Below are 24,535 nucleotides of genomic sequence, written 5' to 3'. Positions count from 1 at the left end.
TCACTGTGGCAAGAAATTCAGGCCATCAGCTAGTGTGGTGAGAGGGAGGGGGCGAACACGTTACACACCACAAAATGGTCTTGGACGCCATCGGCATGGCATATGCATCATGATATGGGCAGGAATTGTGCACAATGGCCGAACACCACTGCATATCTTTGCGCGAAGTGCCGTTACAGCACAGCGCTGTTGCAGGGAAATTATTCTGGATCATGTCCGCCTGTTTAAGGGTGCTGCACTTCCCAGCTTTGTGCTCATGGACGACACTGCCAGACCACACAGGACGGCTTAGGTGTCGGACACACTGGAAAGTGAAGATGTTGAATGAATGGATGTGCCAGCGTACTGAGCGTGCCTGAGATGCTCTAAACGAACATTCCTCCCCGATCCGTGCAGGAACTGAAAACCGTCTTGAGAGGGGGTGAGACAATATCCCCTAAGGACTTCTCAACAGTTTCGTAGCTAGCACGAATAAGAGGTGCAAAATGTGCGTTAGTGCCCGAGGGGGGCTCATGTTCCTTGTTGAGAGTACGATGTCGACCTCATTGTTGGGAGCCTGACCTGTGCCAAACATGAACGTTATTTATATCTGTTATCCTGCTTTCCAGTGTGGTGAAATCTACACATTTTTTTCGTTATAAATATACCACTCCATATCTATTACGTATGTACTGTTTCATGTCGTCCATTATTGCCTGCAGTTATTCCTGTCCAATAACATCCCTATTCCGTAACAGCTGTCAAGCAGTGTATATAGTTGTATACCCATGAATGGGAGGAATCGTGCCGCAAGCTATTATACTTTGTCACACAGTTATATGTGAGGACAATGGCTACAAGGTCCGAATAAAGATTTCAGTGTACTCCATTAATGTCTCGAATTGTCCTTGATCTTAACCAACTAACCAACGGTAAAAGCAGATCGGTTGTAATATTTGATATACGACTAATTCGTCATGCACTGTTAATCAACTGATAGAACCACTGCAGACAGCATGTCGCCAGAAACAAGCGGAGACCCATCAGAACTTTGCAGCTCATCCAGTTGTTGCGTTTGTTGCAAACAGCGGTTATTCTGGATAGTCTATACGGCCACTGGAGATTGTGGTAATTAAAGCGAGATTCGCGCGGCTGCCTTCACCAATCAGGGAACACGGTTTTGTGTATTTTTCTCTAACAACGCCTCGGTGATGCCGCGGGTTTAGACGTACGGTTTTCAGCAGTACTTTGCCGTTGAAAGCTGCCAACAGCGCTGCAGCTTCAGGTGCCCGTATTGAGTGACGTGTGGGCTATAAATTGACAGATTATTCGGAACGCCTGCTAATATCAAGGGTGGCATTGTAATAGAAACATCAAATATTTTACCTTGAGGAAACTTTTTGTCGGTCAGAGTTTCAATTTCTTCAAAATGTTTTTCTTAATTTTTTCATTACTTAATATTCAAATAACGTCTATATTACTTGTGTGTTCCATTGTCCTTACCGTGCATTTAGTTGCACGTTTTCGTCCGCGCCCAACAAAGAAATGTATTTTGGAAGTCCAACATTTATTTCTCATTTTTTAATAAGCCTTGTCATGTGCGCCGATGAAACAGCTCTTGTCATCCTATTGAATTGCTGCAGCATCTGTCTTCCTGTGCGTGCTTATTGTGAATAGAAAAACGCAAACCCGTACTCTTTTGCACGGGTAGTTTCCGGCTGTGCAGCTAATGTAACCTGCAGACTTGAACACGCATCCCGACGGAAGCTCTCTGACGCACGGCATCGAGTTCAGCCAGTCTTTATCACGCAGATCACACGTAGTGTGTTTCCTTGAGACCCAATCGAACAGTACTTCCAGCTGCCTTGCCTTATTACGATTAACGACGCAATCACAAGTTTTTATTATTCATCCAAAATAAATATTTAATATAATAAACGTTGCGTGCACTCTGTTGTCACATGACCATTGCATGCTTTTTGTAATGCAGATATGAGTAACAGAACAGTTCACAGAAGAATTCCGAGCTACGTCTGTAGAGAACTGAACCACTGCACCTGAAATAAAGAGTTGAGTGAATAGATGTGCTCCATTATGACTTGAAGATTTAAGTACTGTTGTTCTAGACAACAACTAAGTTAAAGTACGTCGATCAGTTAATCCAACAACTTGTTCACGGTGCAAAATCTGATTGCTGGCGTTTTCACCAAGCGTTCTACTCTGTGTCATTGACATTGAAAAACGTAAAAGTGACTACTTTCTTTACATTTCACTGTGTAATTTTTAGTAAATGTGAACTCGTTCCAGAGAAACTGCAGCAGAGAATACGCAGGGGGGAAGAGACAAAAGTAAAAGTTCTATTTCTTTTTTTCAGCACACTGGCAAGTATTCGTGTAATCACTTATTTAGTGGCCAGGTAGCTTAGGCTCATATGGTCCCACAAAATCTGAAGAAAAAAGAAACAAAAGAACAAAATAAATGTACAGCGGCCGTAAAACAATAATTGCGTTTTCTGCAACTATACCGAGCTGGTCAGACTGCAACTTTAATGAAGTCCCAGTGTGATCAGAAACGTGGCGAAAATTGTTTTTCGTGACATAACATTTCAGAGGACTATATCGGCAGTAACCGCAATCAATAAATTCTGTTTAGTCACATCAGGATCAGTCACATTCGTAACAGTTGCGTAACACGAAGCGATCAAATGTGACCAAATTAGCAACCAGTTCCAAAACCAGCATTGATACAACCACTGCCAACAAACGTTTCGTGGACATATCGATTGTGTTGTGACCGGCTTTTCTCGAAATCTTGTATAAGGTAAATAACGGACGAGTTTAGCAATTACATCGCAATACGTGCTGTCGCTTTAGGGGCGGTTCTTTGACTCCATTTCTGGTATGTCTTCTTAAGCAATTTACACAATTGCGTCCGTATTGTTGCTCGGTGGCTCCTGTGCGTGCGTTCATCGCCGCTCTTTATAAACGTTATGTATTTCGGTTGGAATGGCATCCTCTTAGGTTTGTCATGCTACACGCTATCTAATCGTACTCGTTGCATTAAAGGTCCCCGATATCTAATCAGACCTATTGCCTTGAAATTTGTTTTGTCTCCACATATGTAGCCATTCCGAAACTTCGTCCTGTCTTTTCACATAAACACATTCGCGCAAAGTTGAACGAAGTAACATGTTAATATGTCGACCTATTGTATGAAAGGCGTCAGTGATCAGATTACGTTCCAGCAAATTGCTATTTACAGAAACCAATTATTGTAATTGCAACATAAGGCAATAGCTGCTTCGCTCTCCCAAGTATTGACTGAATCAGACTTTTCTCGAAAAGCTGCAGATACGCTTCCAAAAGAAATCAATATTAAAGTTTCATAGAGTTAGCTGGGACATTATACGAATATCGTGTGGAAATATATTCCGAAGGGCGCCATACACACTTAAAAGAATCACACCACCAAGAAATCGGAATGGGACGGATGTAAAAAGACGTAATGGCATGTACAGAAAAACAAATGAAAAATAGGATGATATATTCCAGAGAATGAGCGTCACAAATCACGCAAGTTAGTAAGGCATCGGTCCACCTCCGGGTCTTACGCAAGCACGTATTCGAGTTGGCACTTATCAATAAGAGTTGTCGCATTCCCCCGAGATGCCCTGCGAATCAGGTGTAACTTCGCAGTTTTGAGATTGGCAGAAGTGACGGTCATGATAAGTGACAGAAATATTCTGAGACCGAATAGAAGTCCAACTGCAGATATTTGGATTTGTAGTTTGGCACTTAAACTCTTAAGCCATCCATGTGTTTCCCATATCACATTCGCGAGGTGGGTGGGTTCTGGTGGGCTAGTCGTTTCACGGCTACAAATATTCAGTCATAGAGTGCTCTAACTTCAATCAACGCGTAGATACTTACAACGAGGATTCGTCTTGAATGACAAACGGCACGTCACGTGCTCGAAAATTTGGCCGTCACGAATGCACTCATTTTTGCCAACTTTTCTATGGCGTATCATCACGTTCTTCGGCCTGAAATCTCATAGACTAGAGCATAATTGCCTCCAGTGATAAATCGCATTTCGAATTGAGCCCCAGTGGCCAGCGAAGACGTGTTGGGAGACGACCAGGACATCGGTGGGATACCAACCTGACTGCCGTCCGCCATAGGATCAGACCATCAGGTCTGGGTGTAATATCTGTTCACAGCAGGACCCCTTTGGTTGTCATCTGCAGCACCTTTACATCACAGCCGTACGTCGACGATACTCTACGTCCCGTTTTGTTGCGCTTCCAGACAAGATAGATAATGTCCTCACGCACTCGGCGAGAGTCTTTACTGCTTGGCTTAGTGCTTGCCGAACTCCACCTTGGCCAGCTAGGTCGCCGTACCTCTCCCCAACTGAGAACGTTTGGAGCATTATGGGCAGGACCCTCCAATTATCTCTGGATTTTGATGATATAACTTGCCAGTTGGAGAGAGTTTTGCATGATGTTTCTCAGGAGGACATCCAACAACTTTAACAATCAATGCCGACAATGCCAAGCCAAATACCTGCTTGCATAGGGCCAGAGTTGGACCAAAGCGTCGTTGACTTGCTCAGGTTCTGAAGCTCTTTCACCTGAAGAACTAGGGACCGATGACCTCGTATTTTGGCCCCTTTCCCCCTCTTTTAAACCAACCAACCAACCAACCAACCAACCTGAATAACCTGATTGAGATTACAATCATTTCTTCGTCTGTACATGTCTACCGATTTTCGTCCCCATCGTATAATTCCTTCGTGGTGCTCATTTTATTTATTTTTTATTAAAAAATGTGTATTTACAATTCGTGTAAACTACTCATGTAGACTGCACAACGTCCTGTTTTTATTTCACCTTTTATTCAAAATGTTTCACATGTTAAAAATTTCCTTTCCAGCCGGCGAAACTAACATTTATGCAGCAGTTGAAGTGTTCGACAGGGAATTACATGAACACAAGGTTAACCATTTATGTTTAATAAAGTATACACTATGAGATCTAAAGTATCCGGACACCTGGCTGAAAATGACTTACAAGTTCGTGGCGCCCTCCTTCGGTAATGTTGGAATTCAATGAGGTGTTGACCCACCCTTAGCCTTCATGACAGCTTCCACTCTCGCAGGCATACGTTCAATCAGATACTGGAAGGTTTCTAGGGAATTGGCAGCTCATTTTTCTCGGAGTGCTGCACTGAGGAGAGTTAACGATGTCGGTCGGTGAGGCCTGGCACGAAGTCAGTGTACCAAAACATCTCAAAGATGTCCTATAGTATTCAGGTCAGGACTCTATGCAGGCCAATCCATTAGAGAGATATTATTGTCGTATAACCACTCCACCACAGGCCGTACATTATGAACATGTGCTCGATCGTGTTGAAAGATGCATTCGCCATCCCCGAATTGCTCTTCATCAGTGGGAAGCAAGAAGGTACGTAGCGCTCTGCCGTCCGCACGTCTCGTACAAATTTATTCGCTTGGCGCCGGCAGCGCTAATTCGGATTATTTGGATTGTCGCCGGCCGTTCTTGACATCATCTGGAGATTATAAATTGTTACGTTTTACTAATCTCATTGTTAGATCTCATAAGTCCGCAATCCTTCATTTTTCGTTTCGGAAATACGTAGGCCTATTAGTTGGTGTTACTGTATGTGACCGGAAAGTCTGTCGACCGGATCATGATGAGACGTATGGTCTCTTTCGTCTGCTTTGATGAAAGGGCACATGAACTTATAAAAACAAAAAAACTTGGTGACGTGTGTAACTTATTGTTACCTAAACAAAACAACAACAGAATGCAAAAGATACGAATATGCTGTCGCCGGCCACTGTGTACTACGCTCATGACACCACTGTGGTGTCGCCGGCTGTTGACCGCTATTTCACGCGCGACACCACTGTAGTGTCGCAGGACGACAGAGTGTTAAAACATCAATGTAGGCCTGTGCTGTGATAGTGCCACGCAAAACAACGAGGGGTGCAAGTCCCCTCCATGAAAAATACGACCACACCATAACACCACCGCCTCCGAATTTTATTGTTGGCACTAAACACGCTGGCAGATGACGTTTACCGGGTATTCGCCCGTACCCACACCCTGCCATCAGATCGCCACATTGTGTACCGTGATTCGTCACTTCACGCAACGTTTTTCCGCCGTCCAATCGTCCAATGTTTACGCTCCTTACACCAAGCGATGCGTCGTTTGGCATTTACCGGCGTGATGTGTTGCTTATTGAGCATCTGCTTGACCATGAAATCCAAGTTTTCTCACCTTCCGCCTATCTGTCATAGTACTTGCAGTGGATCCTGATGCAGTTTGGAATTCCTGTGTGGTACTCTGGATAGAAGTATGCCTATTACACATTACGACCCTCTTCAACTGTCGGCGGTCTCTGTCAGTCAACAGACGAGATCGGCCTGTACGCTTTCGTGCTGTATGTGTCCCTTCACGTTTCCACTTCACCATCACATCGTAAACAGTGGACCTAGGGATGTTCAGGAGTGTGGAAATCTCGCGTACAGACGTGTAAGACGCAAGTGACACCCAATCACCTGACCACGTTCGAAGTTCGTGAGTTCCGCGGAGCGCCACATTCTGCTCTCTCACGATGTCCAATCACTACTATGGTCGCTGATATGGAGTACCTGGCAGTAGGTGGCAGCACAATGCTCCTAATATGAAAAACGTATTTTTGAGGGTGTCTGGATACTTTTGATCACATACTGTATCTCAAATTAGGGTGTTTCTTAACATTTTGAGTACTTCTTGTGTAATATAAGCAATGTAAACTGCAGTTTGCAGTTTAGTTAATCATTTCATGTTTGTTTTCCCCGTTTCTCTGTGAATTACCAAACAATTATTACCCATTTTTAAATAACTTCATTTTTGCTTTTAGCTGTAGCTGTGTATTGCGTTATTGCGATTTCGACCGTTCTGTCATTTTCAACCAAAAGATTTATTATTATATTATGCCACAGTGCAGTAAAGAAGTTACAGCTAAAAGCGAACAGGAAGCCTTTTAAAATATTTATAAGAACTGTGCAGCAGTATTACAAGAAGTTAACAAGAATTACTCTGACATCTTCAGATACTTTTATGCAAACTATATTTCTACTTTTACTCCTTCTAGCTCGAATGCCAGCGTCCGAAGGCTTTGTGTTTGAGTTGCTTTCTTAATGGCCTTTCAGAGACCACAGAAATCGAACCACTATTCCTTGGTACAGTGCCTACCTTTGTTGGCAAAATGGCACGGGAAAAACGTTTGCCAGCTTCACGTGTTCACAAGCAGCTGCCACATTCCACGGTGCGTCGGCCAGCGGTCATGTTTGAAGTGTAAAAGTTGACATTCAGTGGTTTTCTTGCAACTCTGTTGTAGGGAAGGCACAAAATGAAAAATTTGTTTCGTAGGTGATGTCTGTGAGTAGTTTTCTCCTCCAGCATTTTATTTTATTTTTAATATCCTGGAAACATAATTGTACTGAACTTTACAAACAAACTTGAGTTTTCCCACAAGCTTCATGAGAAGAATGGCGCAAAAATTTCTCGAAGCTGATTGATGAGATCTTTTGTTGATAGTAGAATAGGAATAGCTGAAGATCCGTTAATTTGCTTACTATAACGTTATTGTTCTTTTAAATATATGGTGCAATGTGCTCTAGGTTGTGGGGAAGAAGTTTAGACTCCTCATCACGCAGTAAACTGCGAAAACGTCATCAAACATCATCACAGAGGCGGTGGCCGTAGTGACAGATATTGGGTTAAGTGACGTGGAATTGAAAATCAGCAAAAATATCAAATCAGAGGAAAGTCGACTAGATACAGATGACATATCCAAGCTAACTGCAACTTAAGTCTTTCGTGGTAATTGGTAGTTGAGAGGATAACGAATTCGTTCGGCTCAAGCTTATTGACGCCGCTTGGGCAGTTTGTATACTAGTTTTCGTAAGTGTAACTGCCCTGTGTAGGTGGCGTGAATGTGTGTGTGTGTGTGTGTGTGTGTGTGTGTGTGTGTGTGTGTGTGTGTGTGTGTGTGTGTAGTGTCGTGATGATGAGGAGGAAACCCGAAACCGGGACATAGACTATCAAGGGGGCCGCCGAACTTCGTCCTCATTCGACTGACAGACGATCAACAAGTGTGTGACTTGCCCTAACCCCATAGTCACTGCTGCTGGATTTGAAATTCAGGCCAGGACTTTGGAGTAGATTATTGTGATCAGTAACTGTTCCCCACCACGTCTCCTCTCCTTACCTTGCCTGCCAAATTGTGGCAATGAAAATCTTTCAACCACTATAATTAAAACACGCCGTCTCTGAGTCACGCGCCACTGCAGAAGCGTGTGGTAGCCACATCGCCGACCGATGCCGGTAGTGGTTCGTACAATATGTTTCAGATTTATGTATCCCTATCACAGTTTTTGCGTGGATTTTTTTTATAAATTCGCCCTCCCTCCCCATTCGAATTGGCTTAATATGTCACCTTTTTTCAATCTTGTGGTATACACTGTTGCCTATTGGGCAAACATTCGAAGATCGATTTGGCTAAGTGCGGATCATTTCACGTACTTTGTGAATAAAGCCGCAGTGTTGCCACTACCACCCAGTATGTCCAAAAGCTCAGACCGCCGGAAGGTAGATGCTAAGCGTGAGAGCCTCTCATATACAGACAATATGAACTTTTCGTCAGCTAAAACATCGACGCTTGTGGGGAAGGCAGGCCATTATCAGCTGCATCTCAGTACCGACTGTCGCTTAGACTATTGATAACATAGCCAAATCGAAAACTCGTCGAATGACGAAGATTTTGTGACGGCAGAGTGATAATGTTTAACTTCCTGCAGGAGTTTTATCTGTAATCAACGTTTTCTAATATGTTAAGCTTCCTGTCTTGATATTGTTTTAGTGTATGTGTTCGATTAAGCAAAATTCATAAAACAGAAATGTTTAATTTGTTTACGACTCGGACATTATGGATTAGGAACGGTATAATAGCGCATTCCATGCATTATTGTAAATACATGACTGCTACGAGAGTGGTTGTAATAGTACTTTAATTTCGAGTTTTAATATTCAGTACGATAAGAGCTCCCGTCTTATCTGGAGGCTTTGAGCATTGGATAAACTTTCTGTTTATTGTTGGCGTTAAACTGAATAATTTGAATCTTTAAAATCGACACGTGCAGCAGATTCCTCGAACAATGAAATGTAGAACAGCCTGAATATCGACTCTGAAAGTCTAGTCCCCTTTCGCCAGATAATATTACGAAACTCAGCACTTTATATTTTAAGTTAATCACCTTTATTTCAATCATAATAGCTTTTCTTTCGGAAGCAGTTCAGTGATAAGAAGTAAATAATTTACTTGCCGTCACGCAAGCAGGTACCTCAAGGTCATCTCAGATGTTAGTAAAAATTCCGAACAAAATACTAGACATATCCATTTTTAGTGTAGAATATGATGGAGTACTTTTCAAAGGGAAATTCTTGCCAGCCGCTAGCAAAAAAAGTTACAACAGATTTCGAAAAAAATATTTTTTTTACTTCAGCCTGTCGAAAAAATAGATCCATTCACATATTTGGACTGAAAATAATATATGGACCTTCTCAAATTTTATAGATGAATGTAATATATATTTTGTCTTGAAACCATATAAAAGTATTCCGAGATTAAAAAATAAGATCCGTAAGAAGTGTGAAACTGTCCCGCCTGTGCAACGAAACACGTAGTCGCTGATGAATTTGCGATCTGTTGAACTTCCAGCGAGAAACTTGTGAAGAAAATTACGAAATTAACTCTGGCAACATATGAGACTAATTATTGTTCCGTGTCATGTGTGAACGCATTTTATTTACCAGAGACTGCGCGGCAGCGCGCGAGAGCTTCTATGCCGCCACCAGGCTCACGTATTCCCTACTGCCCGAAAATTTCTTTGCAACCCTATCTGACCCTCCGTCACTGTACCCATCACACAGATCGCCGGTATACGCTATACAAAAATAACTGTAGGCACTTTCAGGCCAGTATATCCATTGAAATCGAGCAAAATATATTTTTGTGTGTGGTTTTATGAAACCCAACTTTTATCGAAGCATACTACAGCACTATTGTCCTCAGCACACAGTAAGTGCACTTTACACAAAAATTCATTTTTGCTACTGCAATGTTTCTGCATTCCATTAAAAGTTTTGGTCCGTCATTATACTTCCTGAATCAAAAATCAGTTGTGCGGAGAAGACAAAGAACGGTCTCTGAGCCAGAGTAATTAATTTTTTCACGAAAATAACTCTATTTCTCTAACCGTCGGATACTTTCCCGTGTCATAGTGTCGAAGTACAGTTCTGCGCGCTAACTTTTCGTTAAAATCGTCAAATTCCGTAATTTTGCTTTTCATTTACTGTATATTCCTTTCTTGGAGAATCAAAATACATGGTCACTTGAGATTCTGCCGATGTTACTGCACTGTTAATACGGAATACAGCCGATTCGGACATACCACAAGGTTTTGTTGTCATTTTATGTACTTGCGGAAAATTTATGTTATTCCTGGCGTTTTCACTGTCGACCAGATAGTAAAAAATCTTCAGTAGATTCGATACACGATTTTAGACTATTTTCGAATGACTTTTCGCCCTTTGCGCACACCGATCAGAGTCGCACTACACGTAGGCCCTTGCTCCTGCGTTTCGCTCACTACCAAACACACGCCAATGCACCGTTCCACGGAAGCCTGCAACCACACGTGAACACACGATATCGCACAGTAATACAGAACACTCAGCTGTCACTAACGTTTTTCAGTGTTCAACAGTGTACATGGGAAGACAAAACTATGAGACGGGCGAATCACAGCCGGCGGACTGCAGGCAGCGGGTATGATATTGAGGTGTCTGTAATTTCGTGGCGACCACTTTTTTATCTATGGCTTTTATTTAGTCCAGAACTTTCATCGCCTTAGAATGCATTCCACATAGCTACATCGTAATAATAATGCTGAAGTAAGGCCTAACAAAATCCATCGCAGAAGTGAGGATCTTAAAGTTGCGGTGGTGCCGCTCATATTTTGTAATAGCGAGTAGAACGAAAATGGCTACAACGATACTAGAACTATGCACGAAAGTGTATCTAGAATCTAGCTCAACCGACTATTAAAGAGATGGAACTCATGGAAAAAAGTCTTGAAATGAAATATGTTATACTGGACACCACAATTAAACATTTCACACATATTGTTGTGGAATCCTCAGAAAACTATTCCATGTGCCAAACTAATATTTTGCTTCTACTCCTGTGGAAGTGGTGAATTAAAAGATTCACTGCAACAGAAAGTTGCATGTAAGCAGAACTATCGATACAGTGTTTCAGTTTTCACGTGGCAAAACGTGAAGACGATAAGAATCGCAGTAGTATTGGGTATTTCAGACAAAGACGGTTAACTAAATGGCTCCGAGCACTATGCGAGTTAACTTCTGAGGTTATCAGTCGCCTAGAACTTAGAACTAATTAAACCTAACTAACCTAAGGACATCACACACATCTATGCCCGAGGCAGGATTCGAACCTGCGACCGTAGCGGTCGCTCGGTTCCAGACTGTAGCGCCTAGAACCGCACGGTCACTCCGGCCGGCAAAGACGGTTAATTGTATTGCTACGTCTGTATTAGTAATAAAACTAGCCATTCAGTTCTTAAAATCAATGCTTGATTTCTGCTATAAATGACAAAAAGTCTAATATTCAGCTGCAGTTTGCATAGCACGTAGTTATTGGTTTTTTTGCCCTCCGTTACGTCCACAGCTATTAGCTATGGTCTAAGAATTGTCATATTTCATGTGCCTTTGAATTGTCAGTGTACATAGCATGTCTTTTTTTATTTTTGGGTTTTGGATTGGTAACAGGCTGGCCGCTGTGTCCAAATCAACGTTCAAGATATAGTTTTTCGATGTTCTTCGAATCATGTAGGCATTTGAACTGAAATGTCTTGTGTTGTTTCCTTGTAGTGTCATGTGTACGGTAAACTTGTAGCTCAATGCCACGTTTTCTAGATGAATGACACGCGGTTTTCACTTGAGAGAAAGTGGCAGGCACTGTAATTAATTTATAAAATAATCAAGAGGAGTCAGTAGTCACACGTCAGATAAATATGAAATACGCTGCGTGTTTCATATTTAGTGTCCTCGGCTGTCTCTGAAACAATTTGTCCGCCTCAGCTGACAGCAATCTTCGTTGCTTCCAAAAGCGCACTCATCTTTTGTAGTTTTCCGACGACTGCAATTTGCAGACCTTCCCCCTCAGCAGCGTCGCGGCATTGCGTTCAGAAATGGTTGGGCTCGATCTTGAAGTGTGTATGTCCACTAGCAAGTCACTTCAGCAAGTAACTGCTGCAAGAACTTGTGAAAGTCTTTGTTCTAATGTAAACACTTCAGCAAGTCTCTTGGGCAAGTTAATTTCAGGAACTTGCTGCAACTACTTGTAGAAGTGTTCTCACAAAGTCGCGTCATGTGATAGCAAACGGAAGTTGAGTGTCATGATTAGAACCAGAGCAGCCACTCCCGTTGTCGCATTGTTATTATGAAAGAAAAATCTTAATGAGAAACAAATTTAAAATAAGTCCTGAATGAACTTTCACTCTGGAGAGGAATGAGCGCTGATTTGAAACTTTCTGACGGACCAAAACTGTGTGCCGGACCGGGGCTTAAAACACAGGTTGGAGTCTTGGTCTGGCATACAGTTTTAATTTGCTAGGAAGTTTCAAAAAAAGAGATGTTTGAGTTCAGAGTTGCGTAGCCTACATATTTATCAAGAAACATAGTTGAACGAACTAAATCAGAGGACTTTTCTCAGATTAAAAACTTTCCAAGAATGTGGTACGCATGCTGGGAACACCTCTTGTTTATTGTGCAAAGCAGGATACAAAAATGCAGTGAGCTGTGTCGTCAAGAGATAGCCTCTTGCAAACAATATTTATTATTTTTATTACAAATGTAAGTCATGTATGTTGACTCTAACATTTAAGAAATCTTCTGAAATTAAGGCTTCTGCACTGCCATTCTACGTCCCTTGGTGGTGAAACAAAGTAATCGGTAGATTCATTTTGCAGTTCCTTGGGTGACGGTGGCCATTTGCGGATACGGAACATATATTTCGGCCCATATGCCTTTGCACCATTCTCATTTTCGACACTGCAATTTTCGTACCGTTAATGAACACACAAAACTTCTACATGTTTGAGAGAAACGTCTAGCAACTGCCAAGTTTGGCAGGTACTTGCAGCAAGATCTAAGAAATTGTATCCACTAACTTGCGAAGTTTACTTGTGCACTCCCCCTTTCCTAATTGGCAACTTTTCGCAGCATATTTATCTACCAGAAATAAGGACTCCAGTGTGAAGCTCGCAATTGACGAGTCAGATTAACCATTCAGCTCATTAAATTTTGTGTGACACAAATGCCTATTTGTGTTTTCTTGCAACCTACCTTCAACCCTTCTGTCATCAGGTTAGTATGTATATTGTTTATGCTCTCTCACTTTCGCCAGATTTGATGGTCACAAAACACTGATTATAGTGCAAAATCTCAGTACCGGCATGAATATATGGCGTGTCACTTAAGACGTAACACCCCTTGTATTTCGTGAACAGTCCCAGATATCGAAACAAGGTTTTCAGCAAACGATAGTATGCTAAGATGCATGTACTTCTGTGTGTGATGAAGAGTCTTAACTCGTGTATCGATCGAGATACTGAAGCAAGTATGATGTTTAAAATAGAATGGTATACTTTTTAATGTTAAGGTTGAAACCTGAAATTCTCTGCAAAAGAATCAAAGAAATATTCTAAAATTGAAAGGCAAGTCAGTCGGAATTGGCTATTGCGTTGGAAACATTGTCGCACCAGGCTATGTCATCGTATCAGATCTTTCAACTGTTTACTTGCCGAGTGGCCGAGCAGTTCTAGGCGCTACAGTCTGGAACCGCGCGTCCGCTATGGTCTCAGATTCGAATCCTGCCTCGGGCATGGATGTGTGTGATGCCCTTAGGTTAGTTAGGTTTACGTAGTTCTAAGTTCTAGGGGACTGATGACCTCAGCAGTTAAGGCCCATAGTGCTCAGAGCCATTTGAACCAATTTGTTTACTTGCCTGCACTGCAGAACTACCAGGAACTCTGTAGTCCATCGGCAGGTCATTTCTGCTTCAAAATTCCTTGCACACAAACTGGTACAGCAACAAGGAGAAATTAGACATGCTACTTTGATACAATGAATGGTGGCATGAGACATATTGTCAAGAAACATGGGATCAGCCAGAAGAGTGTCATTCATATCTTGCATCGACACAGATTCCACCCTTATCATCAACAACTACATCAAACACTCAGAGGACGTGACTTCAAAAGCTGTGTTGAACTTTGTTGCTCTGCTCTGCGTTGTTTGGGAGTCGCCACTATGTTTGTTCCGACAAAGCAACGTTCACAAATGACGGTGATGTAAATTTACATAACATGCAGTACTGGGCAGCTGAAAATCCATGCTGGCTTCTTCAGGTACAAGAGCAGCAGCAGCAGCAGCAGCAACAACAACAACCATAAAGCGTAAACCTATGATGCATTACGAACATTCTGTTCGGTTAATGTTGATTTTAGCTTATACTTTTAAATGTGTGGTTCTGTACTACAGATACAAAAAAGTGCATGGCTGTTTTCACTGGCTGGCTTGTTTCATAACCTTATTTATTCATCCTGTTTCATTAATGGGACAGCTGATATGAGAATTCCCCAATATGTGTTATGATAGGTTTTCAGAGGCAATCCAAAATGTTTGATGTAATGACTCCATATTTTTGTAAAAGGCCTCTCTCTTAAACAACACAGACCTCTCCTTTATAAAACACCGACCTCTCCTCTATAAAACAGAATCGTATCGTTAGAACAGAAAGCTCAGATATTGGATTGTAAAGCAGACCCATGAACAGGTATAGACTCAGATCGGTGATGACCACCAGTAAACTGAAATTTAAGAGAATCATAAAACAAGAATCATTGTGTAAAGAAATGGCTAGAGAAATGTGGAGGAATAATGATATGCTTTTGAAGTTCCCTGAAACTGTAAATAATGAATACCACAGTCAACAGTTCAATGCAGTTCAGTGGACATCCCTAAAAAGGGCAGTCATAGAAATGAGAAGTTCCTTTATAGAATCAACAAGGAAGGAAATATTCAGAAAACATTGACCAGAAGAAGAGAGAGGATGATCGGACATGTGCTAAGGCAGCAGGGGATAACTTCCATTGTAGTAGAGGGAACTGTAAAGGGTAAATACTATAAGGGAAGACAGAGGCCAAAGAATATCCAAAAAATAATCACTGACTTTGAGTGTAAGTGGTTCATTGACATGAAGAGGTTGGTGCAGAAGAAGAAGTCATGGTGTGCCATATTGCCAGTCTGAAAACCGAACACCCATCTGTCGATCACTTCTATTTGAACTGCTGACTGTGAAAATTCATCACAACAGCATCAAAGACTAGTCCCATTAAAAACAAGTGGTTCATTGTCTTTGAAGCACATTTATTGTCCACAAAGCATAAGGATCAGAGAAGCTTCTGAAAATGCATTGAACTCATAAAGTTTTAAACTTTGTCAATTCAGATTTAATCAAAACATAGGAAGACAGTTCATCAGTTTTCATACATAGTGAAAGCCTACAGAACCGCTCATTTTTATTCACATGTGTGTACTGCAGTACTCGTAGTTGCAGCTACTATCATGTGACTTGGTGTATTATGACCGTAGCCATATATGTGTAAAATGAATCTATATTTACACAGTGTAAAACGTGATGTACATAAGCTGATGTGGCTCAAGTGTTTGGAAATGACACAGTATCAAAATTGGCTTCTACAGCCTATGACTGATCATGTTTTCATTTCTAAATATTTAGAGACTGTGGACCCACACAGAAACAAATTTTTAATGATTAGATCGTCACAAATCTCGTGGGAGACTAAAAACTATGGAAGGCTACTAACAGTTACACATATTAATAACTGTCTCCACATTTGAGTTCATTGGCTGAAAACTGTCATCTCATACTTCCTTTATATCAAAATGTAGCTGGATCATAAAGTGCTTTTCTTTTTTGCCGCGCGTGTGTGTGTGTGTGTGTGTGTGTGTGTGTGTGTGTGTGTGTGTGTGTGTGTTTTGCAAGAACTAATATATATATATATATATATATATATATATATATATATATATATATATATATATATATATATATATATATATATATATATATATATATATATATATATATATATATATATATATATATATATATCCACTATTACCATACACTCTGCATATATCTTTACTGATGCCATTGTTCTTGCAAAAAACTGATTGTGTGAGTTACTTGTGCATTACTACCAGGCCATTATCATTCAGTTACATTTCTCTCTGAGAAAGTCACTTGGCTATGAAAGCAAAACAGCCAAACTATAGATTTAAATTAATTTCCTGTTTACTGTGACGCCTTTCTTGTTGGTGGAAGATTTGCGACTAATACCAGCACTTTTTTATTTTACTTTACACCCATAATTGTTGATTAGTGTGTGGTGCGGTTGTTTAAACATATCCCTTGGGTATCTAGAGGAAGTTAAACATTCATATTTAGCACACTACTCTGCACACTGATGTCTGGCTAATTTCTGGTAACAGTTAAATAAAATTTTTGCAATCTCCTGCTTGAGAACAGGAGTAAAGAATGTAATTGTAAATTCCCAGTAGGACTAATAATGAAACATAAGACATGGTAAATGGCAGAAAATGTGATATTTACCACATTTTGAAGAATATATTTCATCCTTCATAAATATATATCAGTTGTGTATGAAGTACATCCAAGCATTTTGTAATGTTTGTTTGGTAAACTATTGGGCTACACTGTTCCTTGTCCTTTTCCTTCAATGCCAACCATTTTGTATATGACAAGATTCAGAAGGATGTAGGTTGCAGTAGGTACTGGGAGATGAAGAAGCTTGCACAGGATAGAGTAGCATGGAGAGCTGCATCAAACCAGTCTCAGGACTGAAGACCACAACAACAACAACAACAACAACAACAAGTTTTCTTGAGGCCTTTCTTATTGCAAGTTGTTTCATTTGCTGTCAGATGTCATATAATCTTTTCAGCTTTGTGAGATTAATTCTTAGTAAAGTGGTTAATGAAACATTCTGTTAAAACTGTGCATCATTTGAGAACAGTGTATGAATGCAGATAAATTGCTTAAGCTTAAGGTAATTAATAGAAGTATATTGTCTCCCAACATTTAACTTCAAGTCATTTACATAGTGTACAGGAGACTTGTCAAAACACACAAATTTGTTTATAGATTTTCTTGAAATATCATTGATATAATATATTGCCTGGATACACAATTGATGATCCTTAAAAAAATACTTTAATCCTAAGTATTGTTCTCTCCTTCTCAAATTTTCAGATCATCCTTCATGAACTCTTTAATTGAATAATAACATTGCAGTACCAGTTTGCCATATAATTTTGCTTTTACTGATTTTAAATTAATGTTGGGTAATTCTTATTGATTTACTATGATATAACTGTTCATCCCAGATAATGTGGTGTTTGAGTATATAGCTTTAAAGGACTAGTGGGCTACATCAAATTATTTTGATTCCTGTAGTGGTAATCATGTTGAAATTGATTTGCCACAAGTAAATCAGGATGACTGTTTACAAAGACAGTCAGTTCATAGATGTATAGTGAGGGGACACTTAAGATACTCCGATATTTGAGAAGTGGGCAAAATGAGTTTTCTTCAGTTTACATTGTGCATATTTCTAATCATGTTTTTTGGAAGTGTTAATATTTGAGACATAGTTTGAGCTACCCCAAAATATAATTTCATACTGTAATGCTAATTTGACATGGCTATGATATTCAAGATGGTAGCATTGTGTAATATCTTCATTGTGAATGCCCGGCTATGTAGTTATTTCTGAGATACTGTATGTTTGAAGCCCAAGATAAATTTTTTATCAACTTGTATTCCTATGAATTTTACGCAACTAGCTTCCTGAAAGACTACATTTTTGTGATGGATCTGAACATCATTTAACTTACCATTTTTGTTTTAAACTTTGTCAACTGGATTTAGTTAATTTTGTTTGATTTTAATCTGTTTAGATCAAACCAGTTATCTAATATTTGTAAGATATTTATGACAGCTTGAGGATTTTGGTCAGTAGTATTAGTTTTAATGGTTACAGATGTGTCATCAGGAAATGAAATTGAATGATAGTTAATATTAACCAGTAGATTGTGCATGTAAAACTGAAACAAAATGGGACCTAAGACTGTATACTTCAGAGTATCTGAAAAACAACCTTCTTCTGAGGCTTGACTATTGTGGTTAGTAGTTCCACAGTTATTTTAGGGAATGCTTTAATGACTTTTGTTGATATTCAATCCCTCTGTGCTAATGTTTTACTTCAAACCAGGTGGATCTGAAGAAAAAATAATTTGTTTCTTCACATTTAATGTTTTGATAAAATTGTGTAATAATGACCAGACTTAATATTTTACTGATTATTTTGCAGGCAAAAATGTGTTTGAAAAAGAAGCATCAACTGGAGACATCCATAACAAAAAACTCTGCAATTCTTGACAATGTCCAGCAATTATTATCACGTATAAGAGAAGCTGAATCCGATAGCAAGGTATGAACAATCTTTGTTATACCCATACTTTTGTAAAATCTTTTTAAAACTATTCCAAAGGAAACAGATCTCCTCAAGTTAGTTGCAGTAAGACCTCACTGTGGGGTGTTAATTTGTCTTAGATGTTTGGAGTGGCTAGCCCCTTCTCAAGAAAGGAAAAAATATTCCACGTCATGTAATGCCTGCCATAGAATAATGGACCAGTGTGAGTTGCTTATCTGGAGTAAGACACTGCATTATATAGATTGGACAGAATGGGCAATAATATGGACGAAATTCAAGAAAAACAAAGACCTGAACCAATTACAGTGATTCCATAAAAGAAACAACTTGAGGATAATATTAAATAAATGAAGGGAACACTAAAGTCAGCACACAGATTGCCAGTAATAAATATATAAATGTAAAAAGAAATTAAATGGACTAGGCAGAGTTAGAAGCACTTCATTACTGTGTCTCTCAGTATTGGTGTCTGTCTTGTTTAGTCGCTGACAAATTTCTTCGTACTCCAGTTTGATGAAATAACAACAGAGAATCCTCATCTGTACTCCGCAAATCACTGTAAAGTATGTAGTAGAGGGCACTTTCTGTTTGATACTTCAAAGTTTCTTTCCTTTCTAGTAATTGCGGGGGGGGGGGGGGGGGGGGGGGGGGGGAGGAATGACTGTTTCTTAGATTCTGTGAACTTATTATATTTATTAGTCTAATAGTCATCAAAGTCTGTTGGGGAGTATTATGTGTAGCATGAGGAATAGATGTAGATTCTGTCTGGAATACAAGCCCTAAAAAATTTTGAATACAAGCCCTTAAAATTTTCTCGGTTCATTTTATGACATATTAGGTATATTTTTTAAAATGTTTGCCATTTCACATTATATATACTTTTTGCAACAAAAAGTCTGTGATTTGTGTATAAGTTCATCATCATTGCCCATTGGTGAGTAATTTTATTGTAATAAGGCATTGACTTCAGGTGAGGCATTAGCAGTTGAAACTGTTTGTGGGAAATATTTCAGATAAAATTTCACATTATTTTAGTTCTGGTGTTATTATGTGACAATATTTACCGCATGTAAGCCTTCAAAGTGTGTGAAATTTTTATGTGTGTATTTCAAAGGTCTGAGCAGTTGGTCTTTATATCTCAACAATTACCTCTTTTGCCATATCAAAGCAGAATTCTGTCGTTCTGGTCACACTAAGAGTACCTCATGTGGATGTCATTACAAACTTTTTCAGAAAGAATGCTGTTACTGCTGTAGAATCTTCAACTATTTTGAGCACAATTTTATATTTGATTTAATTCACTGCATATACACAATGATGTACAGTGTACGTTATTCGGATCATGTTGCCTTCAGCTGGCCATAATTATACCTCAGTACCCTATAGTGAAAACTGAAGATTTTAAGTTGAAGCAAACTTATCAAGCACTTTACTGTATTATTGTATCTTTGTTGTAGATATACTGTACTTGTTCCTAACTCTGTATCATTAATTATAAAGGTGTTGGAGTCATACAAGATAGGATTGACTGCTTTGAAAATGAGATTCAAGGAATCTGGTCTATCAGAAGACAATGTGGCGGACACAATGTCTGAGATTGAAGAGGTATGTATTTTGTATTGCTCAATTGGAGATGCTTTTTCTTTTAATAATGTGAGTATAATATCTCTTGACTTTCATGGACTGGTCATGCTTTCAGATATAGTATTCATATATTTTGTGTTACTAAACTCTAAGTGAAATGATGACAGCAGATTGTGCAGTTTGATGACCTTCAAAAGTTAATAGGATTTGTAAATAGCAAATGAAAAAGAAAAAGATTTTTGGTAACCTTGTAGCAGAGTAAACTTTAATATACTTTCCTTCAGCTTTCTGAATGAAGTCCTTGGGTGGAGGAGGAGATGAATAATTCAAGACAAAAAAAGTAAATTTCGTAGGCATTCCTGATTGAGTAGCTCCTAGTGATAGTTCAGTCAGACACCTGACTCTTTTCTTTACCTCTTCCTCCACTGCCCATGTACACTGTGACCTTTTCTTAAGAAACAAGAAGTGTAATTGTTCATTGTCGAGGTCTGTTAGGAGTACATGTAAAATGCAGTGCAGTGTTTGACTTGTTAATGGGAAGAATGTGAAAAAGGCGGGTTTACCCAGTACAAGCAGAACTATTTCATCTTCTCCCCGCTTAATATCCTTCTTGATATTTAAAACTCTTTAAGTTGACATATTTTTTCAATATTTCTTTTTGCTGTTGTAGAACTCAAATGCAAGTCCTTGCCCAGTCAGTGAAAGTAGATGAAAGCTGAGGATTATTTAAGAATATCTAGGTATATATAATAATACTCTTTAAATATTCTTCCCTAGAAATTTCCCAAGTGAAAGAAAATTATAAATCAGTAGCACATTGTAGCTTTGATATTGATTCATGGACAAGGCCATTTTATTATTGCACATAGTACTGCTCTTGTCCTAATTGTGTGCTCCACTTTCATTCTTGGTGTTTGTGTATCACTATGGTGTAGAACATCAACACTAGGACAAATACTGAATTCAGACAGACAGCATTAAAGAAAATTCACCTAATAATAATAATAATAGAGAGAGAAGTGAAATCAGCTTCCTTGATCAAAATATTAGGGGAGTAAAAAATGAAGTAATTTGAGTTGTTGATTTGTTTTCAAGTTCACTGTGTTGGAAAGAAATTGATGTCATTTGTCCATCTGAATTATATAACTGCAATGATAGAAAGGCATGTTGTAAGTGAGCTGCATATTCATACAGAGCAAGTATAGACAAAAGAGGAGCCACCCATTCATAAAAAAGGGTGTGAATATAAAAATTTAGAAATAATTTCATTCTGTATAGATCTGTATGTCAGAGCACATGCTTGTGAATTTATATTGGGAAATATTAATATGTGTGATTTTGCAGTAAACACATCTCCATTGGATAAAGAGGAAATTTTCATGAAAAATTTTGATTAATTGTACTTTCTGTCAGAAGGAAGGGACTGTTAATTTCTAATGTAAATTAAGTTATTGAGAGGTGCTTTCATCCATTTATAATTCGATATCAGTCATTTCCCTACCTGATCTGCTTAAAAATCTGCTAATTCAACAAGCAGTAGTTAAAGAAACTTCTACCTACCCGATGTTAAATGGGCTTTTGGCTGAATATGTAGTCATATTAGACACATTAGCTCTGCATACGGTTTGGAAATCTCTAATACAGTGAGGCTAATTAATGACAAAACTACCAAAGATTTTAAACAAAGATTAAGAAATATTGACTGGGCTGAAGTTTACAATAAACCGAATGCCAACTCTAAATTCAGCATATTTGTTAATGAATTCATATCCATTGTCAAAGTGATTTTCCTAAAAAGAGAATTAAATATAATAATGGCATGTCATTAAAGAAACCTTGGATACCCAGTGGATATCAGAGCCTCTTCAGAATGCAAAAGGATTTGTACAAAATAGTCAGAACACATAATGACCCAGAAATATGCTCCTATTGTAAACAGTACTTTAATATACTATGAAAAGCTGTAAAATATTCCAGGAGGGATGCACGTCTTGTCAGAAACTGGCAGCTCACATAATATAATAAAATCGGTAAGGAATATTGAAAAAAGGAGAGACAGGGAAAGACACCATAGATGATGACACTATTACTATTAAAGAGTGTGTGGACATCATAAAAGACAGTTCATGTGTAGCAGATATTTTAATAATTAATTTAAAAAAATAGGAGGTGAGGAAATAGGTGCAAAGAGAAAGCAAAGTAGTACACAGAAGCAACAATACAGAGAACATTAGGTAATAAAAATTAATGCTACATTCCCATCTAAAATAAAGGAGGTCATCATGACTCCAAAAAGTTAAAGTTCATATAAAGGGTGACTCTACAGATGTCAGTTATTACCATCCAAAGCCACTCCTTACACCATTTTCTAAATTTACATGTATTTACACATTTGCTGAGCATATAATAACATCATTAAATGATAAATTTCCTTATCTGGATCTTCTGTGACTTAGCAAAACCATTTCCTTGTGTCAGTCACAATATTACATTAGAGAAGTTAAGTTTTTATTGAATACGCAGTTCAGCAAATTTCTGGTTTACTTTTTATTTTAGAAAATAGATGCAGAAAATAACCTTAGGCTGTTCAAATAATACAAAGAGGAACTACACATTACTTATATGTTGAGAAATTACAGTGCGAGTCCCACAGGCTTCAATCATTGGCCAACTAATATTCTTGCTTTATATTAATGACGTGCCATTTTATTTGAATTATGAGACAGAATTAGTCATCTTTGCAGATTATACAAGCATTTTTGTGAAGACGAGCAATGAAGCATCAAGACAGAAAATAGTAAATGATGTTTTTATGAAAGTAACTGACTGGTTTTGCACAAATGGTATAGGTCTAAGCATAGAAATATTCAGTTTATCTACTTTTGCACCATAGAAAATATTCCTCTTCCTGTTAACCTAGTTCCTGGCTGCACTATACCATGGCTGTGTGCACCCTTTTAATATCCATTTGTATTTTACTAGGCAGATCATTTGATTCGTTCTCCAAAGCAGTAATTTTATTACCCTCTATGTTAATTGTAGACATTAACTACTCTGCAAGTGCTTCTGCCTGTGATTTAATCACTGCCAACTCGGTAGTTGTAACCTCTAACTTTTAGTAGATACTTTCTTCTAACTTTTTAAAAGTAGCATCTCCTTGAGCCTTAATGGTAACTCCCAGTTCAGTTTTAAGAGCTTCCTGTGAGCATCTTAACATGTCTTATAATTTCTTGTTAAATGCTTTATTGTTCTCCTCAATAGCTTTACTGTTCTGTTCCACAAATGACTTAAAGCTTTCCAGTGCCTCAGCTGCTATTTTTCTAGCCCACAGAGGCATACACTACTAAATAAATTCCCAACTAATTAGCTAAACTAGATGTTCACTGAGTTTCTTCTCTCACATATGTTGGTAACTAATCCTGTAAGCTCTGGTACATACCACAATAGACTAAAAGAAAAGTGCTGAATCACAGCTCACCCTATGCTTAGAACAGCAAACTTGGGATGCTGCCGTCGACTGCACAGATGAAGCTAGTGTGTCATGTTGAGAAGTTGTGGCAGGCAGCTGCTGTGCTGGCTATGAGCAGCTGACGTGATGTGACATAAAAACTTGCACCACCGTAGGCGGTGTGTCAAGTTGAACTGCAGTCGTGCAATCAACCTGTTGCTTTCCCGTGCTACTCTTCCTCACCAGACCCACCACTAACTCGTCTGTGTTGTAACTGATACATACATGCGTGTCATTTGAATGATTTATAAATACTCACAACAGTTGTCTGGTTGTGAAAATTTCTTCTTATTATCTACAGTGTTACTAACTCATTTTTGGTAGATAGCTTTTTGGGACACTACACAGTGAGTGCTCCCTCATATAATTTCCAGTGTTGATTCTTGAGTTGCCTGGTAACAAAGTGTTTCTTCCAAATAATTCCAAAAAACTTTATCAAAACCCTTCTTTCCAGAACCACAGTTTTCTCACGCTTCAGTAAGGTGCCAAATTCTGTGTGTGTGTGTGTGTGTTCATTTATCTTGAGCATTTACATTGTAGTACGTCTGTTTTCTCTGAGGTGTTCTCCATACCTTCAAGGGAAGAACTTCCAAAAGGTCAGTTAATTCAGCCTTATGGGGTCATACAAACCTCCTCTTGGAGTTCATGTTCTGCTGCTTACAATGAAGGAGAATCAGCAGAGTGGCTGAACCTTCACACTCA

The 24,535-nt window shown here is 39.0% G+C and overlaps 1 protein-coding gene across 1 annotated transcript in view; it reads left to right on the top strand.

Moving 5' to 3' along the window:
- The window catches only part of LOC124802405 (charged multivesicular body protein 7), a 216,973-nt gene that overhangs the window by 146,811 nt on the left and 45,627 nt on the right, over nucleotides 1-24,535 (top strand). Inside the window, exons 4-5 of the mRNA XM_047263165.1 lie at nucleotides 18,619-18,738; nucleotides 20,242-20,346. Coding sequence (XP_047119121.1) covers nucleotides 18,619-18,738; nucleotides 20,242-20,346 — 225 coding nt within the window. The remainder of the gene's footprint in view (nucleotides 1-18,618; nucleotides 18,739-20,241; nucleotides 20,347-24,535) is intronic.

The sequence above is a fragment of the Schistocerca piceifrons genome, chromosome 1 (assembly GCF_021461385.2).
Source record: "Schistocerca piceifrons isolate TAMUIC-IGC-003096 chromosome 1, iqSchPice1.1, whole genome shotgun sequence".
NCBI classification, from domain to species: Eukaryota; Metazoa; Arthropoda; class Insecta; order Orthoptera; family Acrididae; genus Schistocerca; species Schistocerca piceifrons.
The sequence above is the reverse complement of the archived record's forward strand: the minus strand, read 5'-3'. Positions and strand labels throughout refer to the sequence as shown.